This window comes from Terrapene carolina, unplaced genomic scaffold, assembly GCF_002925995.2.
Source record: "Terrapene carolina triunguis isolate 2854851 unplaced genomic scaffold, T_m_triunguis-2.0 Scaffold68, whole genome shotgun sequence".
NCBI classification, from domain to species: domain Eukaryota; kingdom Metazoa; phylum Chordata; order Testudines; family Emydidae; genus Terrapene; species Terrapene triunguis.
The window spans coordinates 5,578,851-5,598,982 of record NW_020664419.1 but is presented as its reverse complement, the minus strand read 5'-3'; the positions used below and the strand labels follow the sequence as shown (position 1 = coordinate 5,598,982).

The 20,132-nt window shown below is 42.5% G+C and overlaps 1 protein-coding gene and 1 pseudogene across 1 annotated transcript; both read right to left on the bottom strand.

Moving 5' to 3' along the window:
- Positions 1 to 390: 390 nt before the first annotated feature.
- On the bottom strand, positions 391 to 17,881 carry RBM17 (RNA binding motif protein 17). Its single transcript, XM_024195806.2, has 11 exons — positions 17,745 to 17,881; positions 15,653 to 15,769; positions 14,092 to 14,258; positions 11,664 to 11,761; positions 10,472 to 10,528; positions 7,087 to 7,228; positions 4,526 to 4,677; positions 2,863 to 2,939; positions 2,208 to 2,306; positions 1,773 to 1,845; positions 391 to 1,628 (listed from the first exon to the last, which is right to left on the bottom strand). The coding sequence occupies exons 1-11, from the start codon at positions 17,865 to 17,867 to the stop codon at positions 1,525 to 1,527; spliced, it is 1,209 nt and encodes a 402-aa protein (XP_024051574.1). The 5' UTR covers positions 17,868 to 17,881; the 3' UTR covers positions 391 to 1,524.
- A 1,115-nt stretch (positions 17,882 to 18,996) lies between these two features.
- On the bottom strand, positions 18,997 to 19,149 carry LOC112103846 (annotated as a pseudogene).
- Between the last annotated feature and the right edge of the window lie 983 nt (positions 19,150 to 20,132).

Here is a 20,132-nt window from a genome sequence, read left to right as displayed (position 1 = left end):
AAAAAAAAAAAAAAAAAAAAAAAAAAAAAAAAAAAAAAAACCCCAGCAAGATCAAGGTGTTTGGTTTTTAAGGGATCAGCTGATAAAAATGCAGTGACATAAGATATTCACTGCACTGATCAACTACTGGCCTACACCCATAAAAATACATTTATACATGGGGAAAAGACATCCAAGTAACTCACCATCCAGCAAGCTAAAAGACTCTTGAGGCTGGTATCCATTTTAAAACTTTGTATGATTCTTGTGGCACTTTTACTGTGATCCAAGTTGGGGGAGAGATCCAGGGCGCCCTCTTCCCCCCCACTCACACTCACACACTGTGCCCCAAGCCCAAGGCATTAGTTATTTCACAAAACATTGGAGTAAGCTGTTATGTACAAGTCAATGTGAGACAGAACAGTTTTAGGGTTCTTTGTATCCAACTCTTCACAGTCTTTTGGATTCTTATACATGGATTCTTTTCAACATACTGGTACAGCTCACGCAATATTTCAAGAGGAGTTCAAATGCTCGGCCCTTAAAAAATGTTGAATAGCTCTAATGAGACTTAAACAGAGCTACAAGTGCCATAACCATGCCACTTTAAAAAAGACAATTAGTGGACAGATTTGGTGTTCAGCGGAAGTGAAAACACAGATGACTCTGGCTAGAACCAAGCATGAAGGCGACAGCTCCCCCTAGCTTTACACGCCCCTCACTACTGACCTGTAACTCTCCTAATATATCAGTCCTGGACCTTTCAAGCAAAGACAGCCAACAATACCTGATAGCATGGCGATTTGATGAAGTGTCCTCGTGGAGACCTTCAAACCAAATGTAAACTGGGGTTCATACATAGGTCTCCAGCTCTGGATGGCTAGTTGCATAAAGTTCTCTCTCCCGGTTCTCATGGGTTTAATTTATGTGTTTTGTCTAGGTTCGGGGGAGGAATAAGAACTTCAGTTCTTTTCTTGGTACTTTTCTCTGCATTCTGGTATGCAAAAGATTAAAACAAGTCCTTAATGAGTCAGAAGAGAACAGAGAAGCTGCTGCCTGTCCAGAGTCCCCAAATTACTTTGGATTGGGGAAACTGGAGGTTTATGAGCTGAGTAGAGATTCTGCCATGAAGCACCAGAAAAGAAAAATATCCCAGCCCACAGTTCTTTTCCAAAGCCTGCTGCTCACAGCAGATGTCACATGATGCGCTCCATACTGCAGCACTAGACCAAGGAAACCAGAAAAAGAAAACAGCTCCGCAGCGGTGGGTTTCAAGAGAGTGCAATTCATTGAAAGCTACAAAAAAACAGGATTCCAGACCAGTAAACAGAACTTGTGCAATCAAAACACACAGATGTGAATCTTTCAAAGGATTTATACTTAAAAAACAGAACAAAATAAGCGTCAGTCACAATGAATGTGAAAAATCCATTCGAGGGGGCTTGTTTCCAGTTCGCTAGGAATGCTGCCGTCTTCTCTCTACTCCCAGCCTCCAGCTGAAAACACAATCGCTGGCACGGTGACAACCTGACCTAGGTCCTTAAATCAGACTAGCTCCGCCAGATCCAGTACTCTGAACTTATCCAGGTTGTAGAAACAAGCCTTCACCACTCGTCCACCAAAGTATCTTCCATTCAGATCCACCACAGCTGGAATCCAAGCCAAAAACAGGTCATTCAACACCGAGTAAGGGAAGCAATTCTCAAGCTAAACGCAGTTCTGCTTAAAAAAAATAACTATTTTTAAAAATCAACTTTTGGAAATTAACAGGGAATTATAGTGCAATCTCTGACCTTTAATTGCTGATTCGACCCTCTCAAACTCTAAAAATATTCTCACTGCTTCATCATCAGGGGCACCAGGAATCTGACAAAAGAGACAGTTGATCAGAATGGTCAAAATACAGCTATGAACTGTTGGGCTTTATAGGAAAAGCAGGTAGGATTAAAAACATACAGCCACCAGGTGTGGTCCCATCGAGTGTGGTGCTCAGTGCCACCAAGGCTGAGTCCCACTTCTCTATGGGGAAAGGCTGTTCACTGGAACAGGTCTATAGCCATACACTGCTAGATGCCAAACTTTACAATAACTTGATGTACAAGGCGTGGCTATCGCAGCAAGAACCAAACAGTCCCGAGCACTCCCAGCTCAGAGTTTTTGCCTACTTCCTGATCTGAAAAGTTACGCCTTTATAGATGTGGTGGAGAAAGAGGTAAATTAATTCCTACCTCAAAGATGACACATTTCCCAACCTTGCCATATTTTTCACATTCTTCTTTAGTTTCACCTTCTAGATCTTCATCAACCTCTCCAGCACCTACCATGTTCTGCAAGTAAAAGGAGGAAAACCAATTCAACAGATGGATGCTACACAAAGGGTGCATCCTGCCACCAGGGGGAGCATTATAGTGAAACTATGAATGAGTTTTAAGTGTCAGTTCATCAAATCATAGGCCACCCATTCTAGCATCATATGGTGCCAGTCAACTCCCTGGCACTAATACACTATCCTTGAGTTATTGTTTCCTTTGTATGGCCCAAAGTCACGTAAACTGGTTAATACAGCACAGATCAGCTGTGTTATCACAAGTTATTGATCAAAACTTTGTACTTTCAGTGTACTCTGAAACGGCAAAAAAACAAAACTTCTCTTCAGTCCCCACGCTAGACACATCAAGACTAATAATCACAGGTATTATGGCAACTGTCAGGTGTTTTCCAACAACACAACAGGACAAGAATGAGACCAGAGTGCACCATAGGGGGGAAAAAGAAGTTTGCATCTCATGGAGCTTTTATAACAGGAGAAAGGGGTTTGAGCACTACAATTGAAACACCCAGTATATATTACAAGATGTGAAGTTAAATGTCCTCCTGACTCACCCTTAGTAAGACCACTTTCGTTGGGCACTTTAGTATCTCTGTTAATGGATTCGAATCGGATTTCTTGGATGCATCGACTATAAAGAGAGTAAGTCATGGTACATGTTGAAAAAAAGTAAAACATGTTCATTGGGGGGGCCTACATTGAACTGTTCCAACAGCCGCATTCAGTTACAAACCACTAAATGTAGTCTCGGAGTAACAGCCTTTCACTGAACCAAGTCACTTCATGGCTACTTGTAATTACTAGAACAACTGGCTCTGTTTTAACAGGCTGTTCAGATCACTATGACAGCACGAATACCAAGCTGAAATACAGGCAATATATTTGCCAATAATCCTCAGTCAATTTTAACAGATACCAGATCTTCTAAGGTTCACCAGACTTCAGATCAGGGGGCTCTGCTCGGAAAGCATGATTTCAACCATGACTATAAAGCAGAGGTGGGCATACTCGCGGGACCGTCCTGCCCGGCCCTTGAGCTCCTGGCCGGGGAGGCTAGCCCCCAGCCTGTCCCCCACAGCCTCAGCTCGTTGTGCCACCAGCACTCTGGGCAGCGGGGCTGCAAGCTCCTACTGAGCAGCGCGGCAGCATGGCCGGCTCCGGCCGGGCAGTGTGGCTGCCAGTCCTACTGCTCTGAGCGGCATGGTAAGGGGGCGGGGAGTGGGAGGTTGGGTAAGGGGCAGGGGGCGGTCAGGGGATGGGGAACAGTGGGGGTTGGATAGGCGTGGGAGTCCCAGAGGGCAGGGGTGTGGATAGGGGTTGGGGCAGTCAGGGGACAGGGGGGGTTGGATAGAGGCTGGGGTCGGGGGGGGCGTGGGGTCCCTGGAGGGGGCGGTCAGGGGACAAGGAACGGGGGGGTGGGGAGGGGGCAGGGGTTCTGAGGGGGGCAGGAAGTGGGAGGGGGCAGATAGGGGGCAGGGGCCAGGCTGTTTGGGGAGGCACAGCCTTCCCTACCCATCCCTCCATACAGTTTCAGAACCCTGATGTGGCCCTCAGGCCAAAAAGTTTGCCCACCCCTGCTATAAAGTGTTACCAGGAAACAACCAAAGGAGAAGGAAATCAGAACAAAAATCAGCATTTACAGATGTGCAGTAGCTTTTGCACATTACATTTACCTCTTAATTTCCCAGTGGTGATAACCTGGAAGATGGCTGGTTTGAAGGGCCGTTAAGTGAGGGTGTTACTGTAGAGGGGAGGATGACTTTTACATGGATTGTGTCCCAACTCACTCCACCCCTGGCACCCCTCCTCCATGCTTGGGCTGTGCTCACAGGGAGCTCCCCTCTTGACCTGAGCTTTGGGCTGGAAAGCAGCAGTGGAAAAGAGGGCTGCACCAAAGGTGCCTGCTGTGAAGGAAACCTGCTTGTGCAGGGAGCACATTTTAACAGGGAGGGTGGTGGGGAAGAGAATGAAGGGCTGAACATTTAAAGCAGTAGGGCCCAGCGCAATTGTTAACACTTAAATCCTTCAACGTCCACAAAGAAAACTGTCACCAGTCGTCAATGTTCCACAACTCGTCGACACTGTGTACAAAGATACAGGGTAAACAAAACAAGAAAAGCCACCACTGAGACGGATCCCTAATTCAACTCCTGTTCCCTTCTTAGAAACCGTCAAGGTGAACAGCTTCCCACTTCCAACGGAATGGAATCGAGTTACCTTTATCTGCAGCATCACCAACAATGATCTTTCCACCTCTCTTGCTTGTTTTCTCTACTGACAGTGCTGTGCTTAGCCCTTGTTCGTGCTTCCCCAGCCCTTGGCCCTCTCGGAAACCATACTTCTGCATGATTTTATGAGCGACGGTGCCTCTGTTGAGAGAAAAAAGGACTGGTTGTCAACCACTCATTTCATTTCTTAAGCAGCACTGTCACCACATTTCATCTTAGTGCTCAAGGAACTCAGCATAGGCCCTCGCGATAAGCAAGTTCCAGAAACCGCCATGCAATACCAACTGTTGTGTGCAGATGGTATCTACAGCTGCTCTGCCAAGGAGCTTACAACCCATGTCTTAGTTTAGTGTTGCCATAATATTTAAGAGAACATAGAAAATAGTCTAACTCCTAAAATCTTATTACATGCAGATCAACTATAAGAACTTATATAGGAGCTTATAACACCTACAGATTGACAGCACTTTACAAAGCTGACTAATTATTATCATCCCCGTATTACAGATAGGGACACAGACACTTCAATCACTGAATAAAGCTGCTCACATTTGTTAGGTATAGCATGATTTTCATTAGCAACAAACATCAGTGTCATAGATTCCACAGGACCACAAGAACTGCCACCATGGATCAGACTCAAGGACCAGCTACTCCAGTATCTTATCTCTGACAGTGCCCACAATGAGACGCTTCAGAGGAAAACATAAGAACTCCACAGTAGCAGATGTGGGGCAATCTGTCCCCCATATTAGGTCACAGATAGGCTTAGGTCCTGAAGCTCAATAGCCCTTTCACAAAACTATTATCATAAGGACAACTCAGGATATTCTCAATACCCATTAATGTCCAACCCCTTTCTGAATCTTGTTCTTTGTCTTAATGACATCCTGTGGCAATGAGTTCCACTGTTTAATTACATGTTGTATGAAAAAGTATTTCCTTGTATTTGGTCTTGATTTTTCCACCTTTTAATTTTCCATGAAAGAAATTGTGAGTCAACAGTTCGCTACACAAACAAACAAGTATGGGCCATTTCAAAACACAACTTGTGTTATGTCTAAAACATTTCATTTGCAGATCATGAATGGATGGGTCAAGGTGTGACAGGCCTTACAAGACTACAGAAGTTTATACTGTACCACAGTATAAAGATCCCACTCTCTGAAAAGATTTTTTTTTTTTTTTTTACTTGATAGGAATGAAAGATTATAAAGAGAAATGAAAGATCAGTGACCATTTAGCTATTTCTCAAATACACTATACAGTCAAATACCAATATAGTACATTAAAAGTACTTGGTAGCTCTGGATCACTGATTCAAGATAAGGTCTCCAGACAATCCTAACCAGATAAAATAAGTAGGTCTGACTCAATAGATTGGGGGAATCCTTTTTCAGATGGTATTAGAAAAACTGCATAAGAAACAAAGTATATAAATATAGAAAAAGTGAGCTATTAGTATATTCTATAAAATACTTGTGGCACCTTAGAGACTAACAAATTTATTTGGGCATAAGCCCAAGGGGTTTTAGTCCACGAAAGCTTATGCCCAAATAAATTTGTTAGTCTCTAAGGTGCCATAAGGACTCCTCTTTGTTTTTGCTGATATAGACTAACACTCTGAAACCTATAAAATACTTGTACACTTTCTTGGCTGTGACTCTTGTGAGTGCTAGTACTGTAATTATCCTGCAGCTACATAAAAATTAACATGTGTAGAGTTTAATATAGCCATAGTTATCACAAATAAATATTACACCTTTCAGTTATAAATAAATAAATTAATTAATTAATGGAGATATCCCATCTCCTAGAACTGGAAGGGACCTTGAAAGGTCATCAAGTCCAGCCCCCTGCCTTCACTAGCACGACCAAGTACTGATTTTGCCCCAGATCCCTAAGTGGCCCCCTCAAGGATTGAACTCACAACCCTGGGTTTAGCAGGCCAATGCTCAAACCACTGAGCTATCCCTCCCCCCCCAGTTGAGGTCTCCAAGCACTTTATAAACATTAATTAAGCCTCGCTATATTCTCCTAGGTGGAATTATAAGCATTTTTACAGAAGAGTAAAGGGAGGCACAGAGTGGGTAAGGGTGTGGCACCCACAGCTGCCACTAACTTCAAACAGAGTTGAGATGCTCAATGCCTCTGAAAACAAGTCAGTGATTTGCTCAAGGTTACACACAACACACCTCTGACAAAAGCAGGAAAAAGCATTCGGGGTCTTGAACTAGCCATACGTACTTACAAATTGGCCACACCAGCTTGGCATGGGCAAACCATACACCTTTATACGGGAGAGGGCTCCAGAACTCACTAAAAACTGGCCACTCCTCCTCAAACTCATTGGCCCAATTCACACAAAACCATTGTGTACTCCACTTCCTGCTGGGTGGGCATGTATGCATTCAGATTAAGTTATTACAGTGAAGAATATACATGCAAAGACTGTGTGTTCTTCTCCATACCGACACGACATTTTTAACTTTCATCCTCTCCACCCATGAGGCACTTCTCATGAAATGTTAACTTGTCAATGATATTTACCCCATGTTAGCAAGGAAAGAATTACTAGGCCCGGTTGGGGACCGCGGTCTTTCTGGCTCATCATATACCGGGGGAGGAATAGCTGCTTTGGCAGATGGTGCACGAGGTCTTGACTCCTCTTCAAATGGAAAAGATGGTACAGCTGGAAGAAACATGAGACATTTACTGGTTGGTCAAAATACGTTTGATGAACTATATATGTCATCACCTCCCATCATTTTCAAATCTCATCTAACACCATCATGGGCCTCTCTCTCATTTAGACTGAGGCCTCTTAACAGGCAAATTATATTTACAGTACCTCTAAGGTCCTTTATACTGCCAGAGTAAGACAACGCGGTCTTAGTGTAAATGAGAATCAGGCCCTTTGTTTTCCTTGCTCATACAACTTACTATGTCTCCTCTCCACTATTAATTCTCTCTGTAACTAGGTTTAACCTCTGAAGTGTTTGGGGATATATTTGTATGGCATCTTACACTGATTTTTTGGCCTGGTCTACACTGTGGGGGGTGTCGATGTAAGATACGCAACTTCAGCTATGGGAATACCGTAGCTGAAGTCGACGTATCTTATTCCGACTTACCTCCCGTCCTCACGGCGCGGGATCAACGGCCGCGGCTCCTCCGTTGACTCCGCTACCGCCGCTCGCTCCGGTGGAGTTCCGGAGTCAACGGGGAGCGCGTTCGGGGATCGATATATCGCGTCTCGACGAGACGCGATATAGCGATCCCTGATAAATCGATCGCTACCCGCCGATACGGCGGGTAGTCTGGACGTACCCTTTGTTTCTACAGGTAATAAGGGCTCTATCATCTCTACTTAACTGCCCTTTATTAGTTTGTTTCAATTCTCCACTTGCATCTTAAGGCGATTTGTCTCCTCAACAGTAAATTCTCTGGAAAGAGGGAACCCAAACTTAAATGTTCTTTAATCACGAACTGAATTATGGAAAGACTGGGTTATGCACAATTTGGTAACAAGAGGCTTAAAAGGAGTGCTCTGTACTCGTATGCATAGGAAGAATGACTCCTTAAGACAGAACTGATGCAACTTTAAAACTGTGTGTTGAAAGGCTCTTTTTCTGTTGATAACTTTGGAATAACAGATTCCCAAGTGAGATGAGCAGATCAGTCTCACAAGTCAAGTCAAACTGGGGTGGTGCTAAGGAAAGTGGCAGACCAGTGTGAATTTGAGAGTTTGTTTGCATATTTAATACTACGATTTCATTTCAGAGTGATTACCTCTGTTAATTACTAATTGTACCCAAACAAAAAGTTAGACTTCAGTTCGGGGAAATCATAGAAGCGGAGACAGAAGAGACCTCACACTCAGGTAATCCAGTCCATCTACTGTCCAAATGCAAGACCGTTCCCTGTAGTAATTTTTTTTTAGGGTTTGTCCAGTCTAGATATAAGTGTCTCAGGAAATAAGGCTTACATTGATTCCCTTATGAGATCATTTCACACTTTAAGAAATCACACCCTTAGGTTATTTTTTCTGAGTTCCAGCCTATATTTAACTTTCCTGGACTGCATCCAATTGCTCTTAACTATACAATTCTTAACTAAACAATTCTTCTTTGTCGTTGGTGTTTACAACCTTAAAATATTTGCAGACAGTTATGTCCCCACTTAGTCTTAGGGCCTGTCTACACTACCACGCGGGGTCGATCTAAGATACGCAACTTCAGCTACGTGAATAGCATAGCTGAAGTCGACATACTTAGATCTACTTACAGCAGTGTCTTCACTGCGGTAAGTTGACAGCTGACACTCTCCCGTCGACTCTGCTTGCACTTCTCGTTCTGGTGGAGTACTGGAGTCAACAGGAGCGCGCTCAGCAGTCGATTTATCGTGACTATACTAGATGCGATAAATCGACCCCTGCTGGATCGATCGCTGCCCGCCGATCCAGCAGGTAGTGTAGACAAGCCCTCAGTTTAGTCAACCTTTACACATCTCAATTCCCTCCCCACCACCACCACCTTATTCTGACAAATCATTTCAGGACTCCCAAGGGAAAGAGTTCTTTATGTATAAAATATTCACAAATAAACACATTTATTCTTGTACATGCATAATGAGATGTTAATGATTTTAAATTAAAAGCTAAAACTACAAAACAAATGTCAAAAAAGTTTGAGTGTGCTTTTTATTTTATTTAAATTATAAGCTTTTCTTTTTAAAAATAAACCTGTTTGAAATGAAATCTGAATTTAGTACAAAATATGTTAAGGCCTAAACTTATCACAATCTCTTAAAACATTTAAATAAAAATGAATAGGCTGAATCCATAAGCTTCTATAAAAAATTCAGAGTTAAAGGCTGCTTTTCTATAGAAAGAAAAATGTTTTTCCACTGATTCTAACCTGTGAGGTCAAGCTTTATAAATATGGCACAAAAGGTCATGTACCATATTTAGGACTTGTACGGTTTAATAAAAGTAAATTTTATGCGCTATTTTGTGTGTTTAATTAAATTCTAGTTACCATCCTAATACAGCTTGATGTAAATCATGAGCAAAGAGTTAATTATCTAGTAAACAAGAAATGTATCATTCATTATTTTCTAACACAATAAAAATATACAATTAATAAGAATCAGAAAATATTAAGCTATATAATTGCTTAAATAAAGATATATAGTTATAATGCATCTTCCCAGGTAGCAAAAAGTAATGCAAAGGCTCCATTTAATTGAAAAGCAACAGGCTTTACTGGGTATATCAGCCAACGAAAATGCACCTTTCTTTAGAAAATAATTGAAATAAAAATGGAAAAGTTGATTTAAATTGATGATTTAAACTGAGGCTTTCCACTTAGTGATTTAAATCGCTTTGATTTAAGTGTCCTGATACAGACATTACAATCTTTTCTTTAAAACGAATCTCACTGAGAAACTGAGAACTACCCAGCCCTCGCCTCCCAAGGGATAAACTCCCATCCCCACACACAGACCCTTGAAACAGAACATGTACAAGAGTACCCAGGGGTGTGGAAAGGGGGGAGAAATCCTCCCCTGCCCACCAATATGGAGCGAAACAGCTCTGCAGCTGCATGGCTGGTCTACCTGCTGCACTTCCTCCTTTATCTAGCATGTGAATGGCTGTCACAATCCATGCCATCATGGATCAGAGAGTGATCCCACTCCTCACAGAAGAAACCCGTGAACTGCAGCTCTGAAGAATGCAGGTGGTGCAAATCCCCTGCTCAAGTTCCTAGCATCCTGTCCCCCTACCCTCTGCAGCAGTTCCACTGCAGGCAGGGACCGCCATGCCTGTGCAGGATCTGTCCCTCGCTGAGCAGAAAGTTGAAGTAGGGACTTAAAACTGTTTTGCCAGGCTTAGAGAATGTAAAGGTCAAACCACTGATTTTGGTATACATACGTTCTTTGTCCTTCTCAACAAGAGACGTCGGTGGTGCGATGGCAGCACCTCCCATACCTGTGAATGAAATTATAAATCACATAATCTAAGACATTCATGCAGATGAAGTGTTTTGTCATTTGAGATAACAAAACTCTTCCGGACACATTAATCCAAGGCAGCCACAGAAGTGCAAACATTCATCCCCAGGACTCCTACAAGAAATCATGGTGCTCGCTGAAGGCCTTTGCATCCACATTTTTATATAGCTTGCTGCCAATAACAAGCATCAAAGGGCTGGAAAAAGCGTCTGACTCTGGAAATCTTAGTGATGATAGTTAAACTGTTGCAAACTTAAGATTTCTAATATATCAAAGGGTACCATATCGTACCAAGCTGATGTGCAACGAGGATGTGAACAATACACATTATGCAATACAATTGCCTTAAAATCAATACTCGTGATTTCAGAAGACTGTAGCAGGGAAGACCGCAGCAGTTAAGACCGCATGAAAATGGAGCTTCAACTCAAAGATTGTTTGCTCATCAAGCCAACTAAAAAATTATACTGTACTCAAGGACAATTACATTAACACAAGAGTGCGAAACAGAGGGCCTTTTCCAGTCAGGGAAGTGTGAATGGCAAAGTAGTTCTAAACATACATTACAGAACATAAAGCATTTTATTAAACATAACTCTGTTTCAAAAATGAAGGTCTAAAGAAGTGGGTCTGTATTACCAACGGTGAATCTGCTACTGAAATTCAGAGCAGATTTTGTTTCTCTGAACTGAGAGCGATATCCATCCACACAGAGCCACTTTTTATTATTTGGCTCCAAGGGCTTTCAAATAAGGAGAGGTGCAGTGATTGCACACATTAAGAGCAGTCAAAGCTCAATCTTTTAAAACCAAACCACAAGAATGAGCTTATGCATCTCTGTTCACTGGAGCCTACATCATTCAGAAATCTCTAATGCATGTATCTAAAAACTAATGTTAAAAGGGAATTTCACAGGCAAAAAAGGTCTCTTTTACCCCTAAAAAATAACAACAGCTACTCCATAATAAAGTGACAAATGTATTATAGGAGGCCAATGGTCACTAGATTCTTGGGGTGAGAAGAGAGGAATAGTTTACAGCAAAACAGAAAGAACCTGATTGCAGAGTATTTGATTTGCCCGAGGACATAAAGTTAGACAATTCTACTCTTACTTCTTTTCCTCCTCTCTCTCTCATAATCTTCATCTTCATCAGAATCTGGATCTGGTCTTCTTGAAAACCCGCTGGCTTCATGCCGGTCTTTACGTCTCCTAATAATTAGAATAGGAATTATGGTAAGAAACTATCAAGTGAAAAAAGAACTAACGTTTCAGAGAAACGTTTGCAGTGTGAATTACATTACTAGCTCCTAATCTGCATTTCATATGATGCTTTATCAGCCAAGATGTCTCTTGTAAGCACACTGCCTGTTTTGATTGATTCTTTCCGGTTTTCACATTTTCTGCTTATAGAAAAATCATTTTTTAAACACTAGATGTGGTCCAATCCTCCAGCAGATATTCACACTTACTTTCACACTGAAATCTAGTCATTGAGAATGCACAGAAATGAAGATCCGCACAGCTGGATCTGTTTGCAGACCAAACCTCAAATTTAGATGGTTGCAATGGAAGAAATGCAGGATGTAATTACCAGGAAGGTAACAGAAGACCATAGCTGATTGTCTTGCTTTGAACAGTATGCCTACAGCATTACTGGCTTTCTGCTACAAAGATTAAGAACGTCAAAGATTAAGAAGATTAAAATGGTTCAATGAGCCAAAACATTCACCATGTATAAATCTCAAATTGGTGAAAACGTAGATTAGTAAAATAAAAATATTTGTTTTGACCTTAGGGTCATGTTTTAAGTCATGTAATATCTGCATGTACTTTAATACAATCTTAAATGGGGATCATGACAGCCCTGATTGTGGTTCTTTTAAGAAAGAAAAAAGTAGGTATTTGTAAGACATTACAAGCCTCAAACACAAAGGGGAAAAAAGTCCCACCCACAGCACTAGCCATGAAAGTTGTGCTAACAGAGGGTTAGTTAAGAATAGAGGTCCCACAGTTAGGTATCATTGAGGCACCTGACAAACAATACTCTCAAGAGACGCACTGTATTAAAGAGCAAATATCCCCAAATATATTTTCTAGAGACTGCACCATACAAATATTTGTGTTGCCGCAACAATGCATACACGCTTAGTGCAGATTTGGTTATTGAAACACATTATAGAGTAATCTCATGTTCAAATCTCATGACATAAAATCATTTTTTGAAGATGGTTTGTTTCCTGAGGTTGTAGAGCTGTGGTGGGGAACCTGCAGCCCGCCAGCCGCACACGGCCCGCCAGCCGCACACGGCCCGCCAACAGATTAACCTGATAGGCCGCATGCGGCCCCCGAGACAGTGTTTCCATTGACCGTCTGCAGGCACGGCCGCCCGCAGCGCCCAGTGGCCATGGTTCGCCGTTCCTGGCCAATGGGAGCTGCGGGAAGCGGCGGCCAACACGTCGCTGCGGCCCGCGCCGCTTCCCGCAGCTCCCACTGGCCGGGAATGGCGAACCGCGGCCACTGGGAGCTGCAGGCAGCTGTGCCTGCAGGCGGTCAATGTAAACACTGTCTCACGGTCCACCAGCGGATTACCCTGACGGGCTGCATGTGGCCCGCAGGTTGCCCACCACTGTTGTAGAGCCATCAACATTCATTATGTATTTTTTCCCTCTCTTTTGTTGGGTTTACAGAAAAATAAAAAGGAGCCCTGGAAATCCATGGCGAAGCTGTAGATAAAGGTGCCTCTAACTCTGCAGCTGGAGGTATAATTTCCGGCTTGGGTAGATGAACATGTGCTCGCTTTGATCAAGATAGTATCTAAAAATAACAGTACAGCCATGGCAGCACAGGCAGGGGCAGCCAGTTACTCTGAGTACAAACCTCCCCAGGACCCTCAGTACTTACTCCGATAGCTAACCTGTCCAGCCACACCTGCCTTTAGCATGCTAGCTCACTCAAAGCTAGTGTGCGCACATCTAACCAAGCTGGAAACTACCCGTCCAGCCTGAGTGTAGAGTTACCTTAAGGTTAATTCAGATTTCAGTGACCCTTTGTGCCAAATAAGGAACAACATGAAAGGGCCTCAGAGAGAGTCTGTCACTGGCAGGGTGGTGATCACGACTAAAAGAAGAGGAAGCAGTCTACTTGACCAGAAAGGCGGAGGGAATTGGCAGAAGTAGGACCTAGGTTATCCCTCTTGTAACTTCATTGACTACAGAGGACACACATTATGGAGGAATTTGGCCCATTAATCCTACTAATAAAGCTGGACATGTTTTCAATATTGTATTGAAATAGCAGGGGAAACATCTGCCAGCTATCCAATAAGATTAATCAGCTACTAATTTAAAATATACTATCATACAGGAACCAAAGAGCTGTAGAGTAAATGCTTTTTTTAATTACACCAATGCTTTTACCCGGATTGAGGAATGTTTTCTCTCATGCTTTGAGAAGCCATGAATAACAATATGCAATTAACTTCTTTTAACTGAATGCTGAATAAAAGTGTCCCATTGCAGAAACCCAAACTAAAGTCTTACTTTTCTCTTTCTTCAATCTCTTTTTGCCTCTCCAGCTCACGCTGTCTTTGTCGTTCCTCCCTCTGGCGTTTTACTACTTTCTCATAATCATTGGGAAACATAGGATCATATTCATCAGCCAAAGGAATCAGCACATCTCCTGCAGAAAACCCACTAGGTACGGGATCCTTACACAGAAAAAGCATAAATATCAATGTGATCAGCCACCTGAGAGCAGCAGTTGGAATAAGCCAGCGGTTTTTACCACTACCAACAAGAAGGTGAAATCCTAGTACGATTGAAGTCAATGGGAGTTTTGCCATTGACTTCAATGGGGCCCACATTTTACCCTATGTCATTTTCCTCTCAAATTTTTGTGTGCAGAAAACAACTAACCCACCCACTCCCTTCCAAACACAAAGAGATGCCAAACAAGCATAGCGAAGGTCACATTAATACCCAATAAGTTCTCTATCCGAAACTATAACCTGCATGCGTAGGGCTGTGAGGGATGCTTGGATGCAAGCTCACAGGTTTCTTTCATCTGTCTGCTGCTACACCTCTACCCCGATATAACCTGACTTGATAGAACACGAATTCGGCTATAACACGGTAAAGCAGTGCTCCGGGGGGGCGGGGCTGCGCACTCTGGCAGATCAAAGCAAGTTCAATATAATGCGGTTTCACGTATAACACGGTAAGATTTTTTGGCTCCCGAGGACAGCGTTATATCGGGGTAGAGGTGTATATTATGGACTGACATCCTCAACCATTCTTATTCCATCTGGAAGGAATATCTGCTTTGCAGCAGGTAACTTTCAAAAAAGCTTCATTAAGAAAGTTTGTCTTGACCCATTACCAAGCACTTAATAGTTTTTCTTACTTAATGGTCAAACATTAGATTTCTTCTGTTTGTTATAAAAGACCACTTCCAAGCATGGTAGGGTCACAATTTAAATTTTTTTTTCAACCTACCTACCTCAGAGGGTTGCTTGCAAAGTGCCCTGAGCTCCTCAGAAGAAAGGTGCTATGTAAACACATACTTTTTAGTTCAATTAAGAACACTAAGGGCTTGTCTACACAGTGAGGTAATGGGCTCTATAAGGTTATGATTTCTAAAGCGCACTGATGAGTTGCACATTAATTGGCCTGTGTATACTCTCCTGGTGCACACTAAAGGTTCCTTACTGTGCTTTAACATTATACTGTTTCAAACAGTACTATGTTAAAGCGCACCAACAGGGTTTACATGGGCCAGTTGATGTGCAACGTATCAGTGAACTTTAGAAATCACATCCCTATAGAGCACATAACCTCCCCCACTCCCCCCCATGTAGACAAGCCCTCAGTGAGCTATAGATTTACAGACTGTAGCACCGGGAGAAGTTTGCATACATTTGGAATGTTCATGAGTGAAAATAAGTCTGAACAGAAGAGAGGCTAAAAGCAAGGAGAACAGCTTAGAGCAGTAGGACAAGTAAATTAATAAGTAAAATGCAGACTACTACAGAAGGCAGGGAAAGAAAACGAGAATTCAGAATCAGATGCAATCTGGTGTGTTTTCAAGTTGATCTAGCCTTACCTTTAAGCCAGCAGCTACATGAGGTGGTGTGTCTACAATCTGTCTGTCATCAGAAGAGCTCCCTCGCTTCAGGTCAATCACTGGAGCAAGGACTGTCGTTTGTTTTGTCCTCTGACTCTGAAACCATCAAAATACAAAAAAAGCAGGAGAAGACAATACATTCATTTTTAAAAAAAAGGGGTATTTACTTCATATTCCTAAACTAGATGTTTCTTGATTTCAAGAAAGCTTAAAAACGGATGAATATAGTCTCAGGCCTCAATCCTGCCTCTCTGCCCCATGCAAAACTCACCATACCACTTGCATTTTCATTTTACCAACATATAGTTCTTCCTCAGCATTTCTAACAGTGCTTGATGTTGTGATTGTTCATTTCATATGTTATTTATGCACCAGCACCACGGGTAACAATACAGCTCTATGGCTAGAGTTTGTTGACTACCGCTGTAAAGCTTATACAGGAACACAGATCCTACATAAACCATGACTATTCTTAAAGGGCTTGATCCTACCCCGCTGAAGTCAATGGGAGTTTTGCCATTAACTTCAATGGGAGCAGGATCAGACCGGAAGTGTGTTTGGTTTTCTAAGTCTAGAACTGAAAATATACCTTTCAAATTGAGAGGATCTCCTTAGTGGAGTTTTGTCTGAATAAGAGCAGCAAGTTGGTCAACAGCAATAGTTACCAAATACCAAGAAGCACAAAATATTGAACATCTCCAATTTCCCATCACAGGCTGAAGCAGTCTTGCCTATTCACTTATTTTTAAAATTCTTAAGTGCCTAATTTAATGTCTTCAGGGTTAAATTTGGGCTCCATGTCAACACTTCAACTCCATTATTTATTTAAGAAATGAGAGCAGCTCCCACAGCCATGCTGTGCATATATTGATTATGCTATACTTTACATGAAGGGTCTCAGAGAACTTATACCTCTTTGTTCTTGCTTCTACTGTGTACTCCTGGGGGAATTCCGTGTCACTGCATGCGTGCAGAATTCATGGCCCCCGCAGATTTCTTTGCTTCCCTGCAGAAAAATGACTTCTGACGGGGAAGGAAAGGGAAGCCACAAGAGCAGTCATGCACTGCAGGCAGGTCAGTTTGGGCACCCACAGCAGCAGGTAGAGATGTAAATCACCACGGGGGGAGGAGTGGGCAGTTGTGCGTGAAAGAGAGCGAGAGAGACACTGTCCCTCTCACTCGCTATTGCGGCATGCTCGGCGTGGAGGGGCAGGGCTTTGGGGTATTTTCGAAGAGGCAGGTGCGGGGCAGGCTCTGTTCCCTCAGGCAGAGCAGAACATAGCAGCCTGCCTGCTTAGTGAATTGTTCCCATTGTTCTTAGTGAATTCCCCCAGGAGTATAAAAATTTTAAGGCTCCTTTACATTGCCAGAGTGATGTAAAGGAGTCTTATTGTAAAGGACAGTATGGCCTTATAAATACTTATGGTTCTTCAGTGGTTAGAACTGGTCTAAATTTTTGGACTGAAAAAATTTCCTATCAAAATGTACTCCATGAACTGTTTGCTACTGACCTTTTTGGAGATGGTCAGTAGCCAGTATAAATTGTGAGTTTGAGTCCTCGGTCCTCACTTGCTCTTCAGTTGCCTATGATGTAACACTGAGCATATGGCTGCATATATTTGTTGACTAATAACTAAAAGCAAAGGGTCAATACTAGCTACATTACTATTAGACAGAAGGGGTTTGGTGATTTCCTCCAATGCTCCCCACTCCCATTCTCCATCCACTGTATTGCAGTTTAAATAAATTACCAAAATATTGAAGCCAGATTGATTATATTGCGGTATTTTGACAAAAAATATGCAGAATTTTGAAATATTGTGTGCAGAATTTTTAATTTTTTGGCGCAGAATTCCCCCAAGAGTATTCTATTAGTGCCGCCCACTACCAACTGAAGGACAAAGCCTGACAATGCATCCAAAAGTCAGTACAGCTGGGGACATGTACGCTCCGCAGTGTGCTCAGTACAAAGGAAATCCTACTGAGACCAGCATTTCAGGCGAAAAATTGAAAAAGACAGCATTCCCAATGGCCAGCAACCTTGAGCCATCAGGAGCAGCAATATCTGTACCTTTGCTTGAGTGAGAGCCGCCTTCTTCACCTGCAACTGAGACTGCAGTAGTTTGAAATTTTTGGACCAGCCTTCTGTTTTCGAATCGCTGGTTTCCACTCCCAGGTCATCATAAAGTGACATTTTCCCCTTCTGTTTAAAACTAAAAGACAAAAGAAAAGTTAGGCTGAATTAATAATTATTTATGTCTAATATTTATTAAAATTAACTAAATATTGTTTTGGACACATTTGGACTCCAAGGTGTTGGGGGAGGAGATTTTTTTTTTAAAGAAATATCAAAGATCATCAACAGACCTACAATTTCCTTTCCAAAACAAGGGCAAATTCTAAAGAAATAGCAACATATTAGTCCCTAATTTTTTTTCTCAGACAGTGGTACTTGTGTCTGTCTCTCTCTCTCTCATAAAGACCATAGGGCAATAAAAGAAGCTACCATTCAAAAAGCTGTGCAGTGCTTCCATAAACGTCACCCAGGCATCAAGTGATATTAGATATTTTCTAATATTACGTATGTGATGTCAGATGCGGTAGATTCACCATCACACAAATCTTTTAAATCAAGACTAGCTGTATTTTTCAAATGTACGCCACAGCTGAAAGCGAAGCTCTGGGGTTAATGCTGAAACTACTGGGTGAGTTCCTGGGGCATCATGCAGGTCACACTAGATGATCATAATGTCTTAAAATCTATGCATATATGTAGATTTTTAAATTTAACTCTTCCTGCTACACCTGAGAACTTTTTTGTATCATCCTTCTACACTAATTATGTTTGCCAAAATATAAACCTGATATTTCCATAGCACACAAAGGCCCCCCAAATGCTTTTAAATTATAGACAATAAAACTGCATAACATTAACAGCATAGGAAAAAAAAACACACTCTCCATGTGATGTTACACCTGAATTTGAAAAGGATTCAGGCAAAAGTCATCACCCCCAGGCCTGCAGCCAATCACCCCAGCTGCATTAAGAGATCTCAGCCTACTGTCATCAGTAACACCTTCTGGTCATGGGCCTCTCACTATTAAGGCCTTGATCCTGCAATCAGATCCACGCAGCGGACCCCTAATGACACAGAAGCAAGGATTTTCCTGTGTGGAACCCACTGCTGGATTGAAACCAAAGTGACATTTATGCCATGTGATGACTGACGGTAGGAGGAGGGCCCAGAGCAGTACTGTAAAGGAAAAGAAAACAAGATATCACCTCAAGATATGTTACACCTATCGAAGTCCCCAAAAAAGCCAGCGGAAAGTGTGAATGCAGTCCCTCACTACTACAAATTATAAATTATATTTGGTGAAATCGCAGAGGTCAGCAGACCCGCAGTTCAATGGATGAGCCTCACCCTGAGAAAACCACCTTCATGATCCTGGTATCTCCTCTGCCAGGTAAATATGTGAGCAAAAACTTCATTAACTTCACCGAACAATGGTCAGGACTGACCATCATCCAACATTATTCAGCATCATGTTAATTTTGATGCATTGTTCCTAGCAATCTGATCATTCAAATACATTGGGATGGTATTGTTATACAACTCACTGTAAGCATAATTAGCATAATTTATGTTTAATGCTGTGCTCTTAGAGGCGATGCATGAACACTTTGAAATATATAACAAATAATCCAGTGATTATACAGTAAATCGAAGATCATGTAACAAAGTTCACTGCACGTAGAAAACTGATTTAATCTTGCACTGGGATGGAAATAAGATGGTCAACTGGGGTAGAGCACACTGCATAGAAACAGATGTGAATTTTCGCTGGGGTTATTGTTTGTACTGCAGTAGCCCCCTCTCCCAAAAAAAGCCAGTATCAGGATCACTTGGCCACATGTAAACACACAACCAGGGGTGACCCCTGCCTGAGGAGTCTATAACACTTAACACCAGTAGTGAGAGAGTGACAAACCCCAGTTCTGATGGGAATAGGGTGACCAGATGTCCTGATTTTATAGGGACAGTCCTGATATTTGGGGATTTTTCTTATATAGGTGCCTATTATTCCCCACACTCTGTCCTGATTTTTTCATACTTGTTATCTGGTCACCCTAGATGGGAAGGGCCATAGGCACTAGCCCCTGAACAGAGCTGAGAATGTCCCAGTCACTGAAGTCTTATATAAAAGGCCCTCACAGCGTAAGATGCATGAGATGTGAGGGCTGGGTTGATGCCCGAGTCTGTGGCATGAGCTTACAGTGACTCTACCATTCAGTTCCATTCCCTCAGCCATCACCCCCCAGGCCTACAGCCAACTACCCCCCGCTGCCTGGATCTGGCCAGCCCCTTGGTCCCCAGAACGGCCTGGCCCTGGGAGCTGCTGGCAGAGCAGCTCTTCAAGCCTGACAGCCCCTGGCCCCCTTCCAAGCCTCCTATGT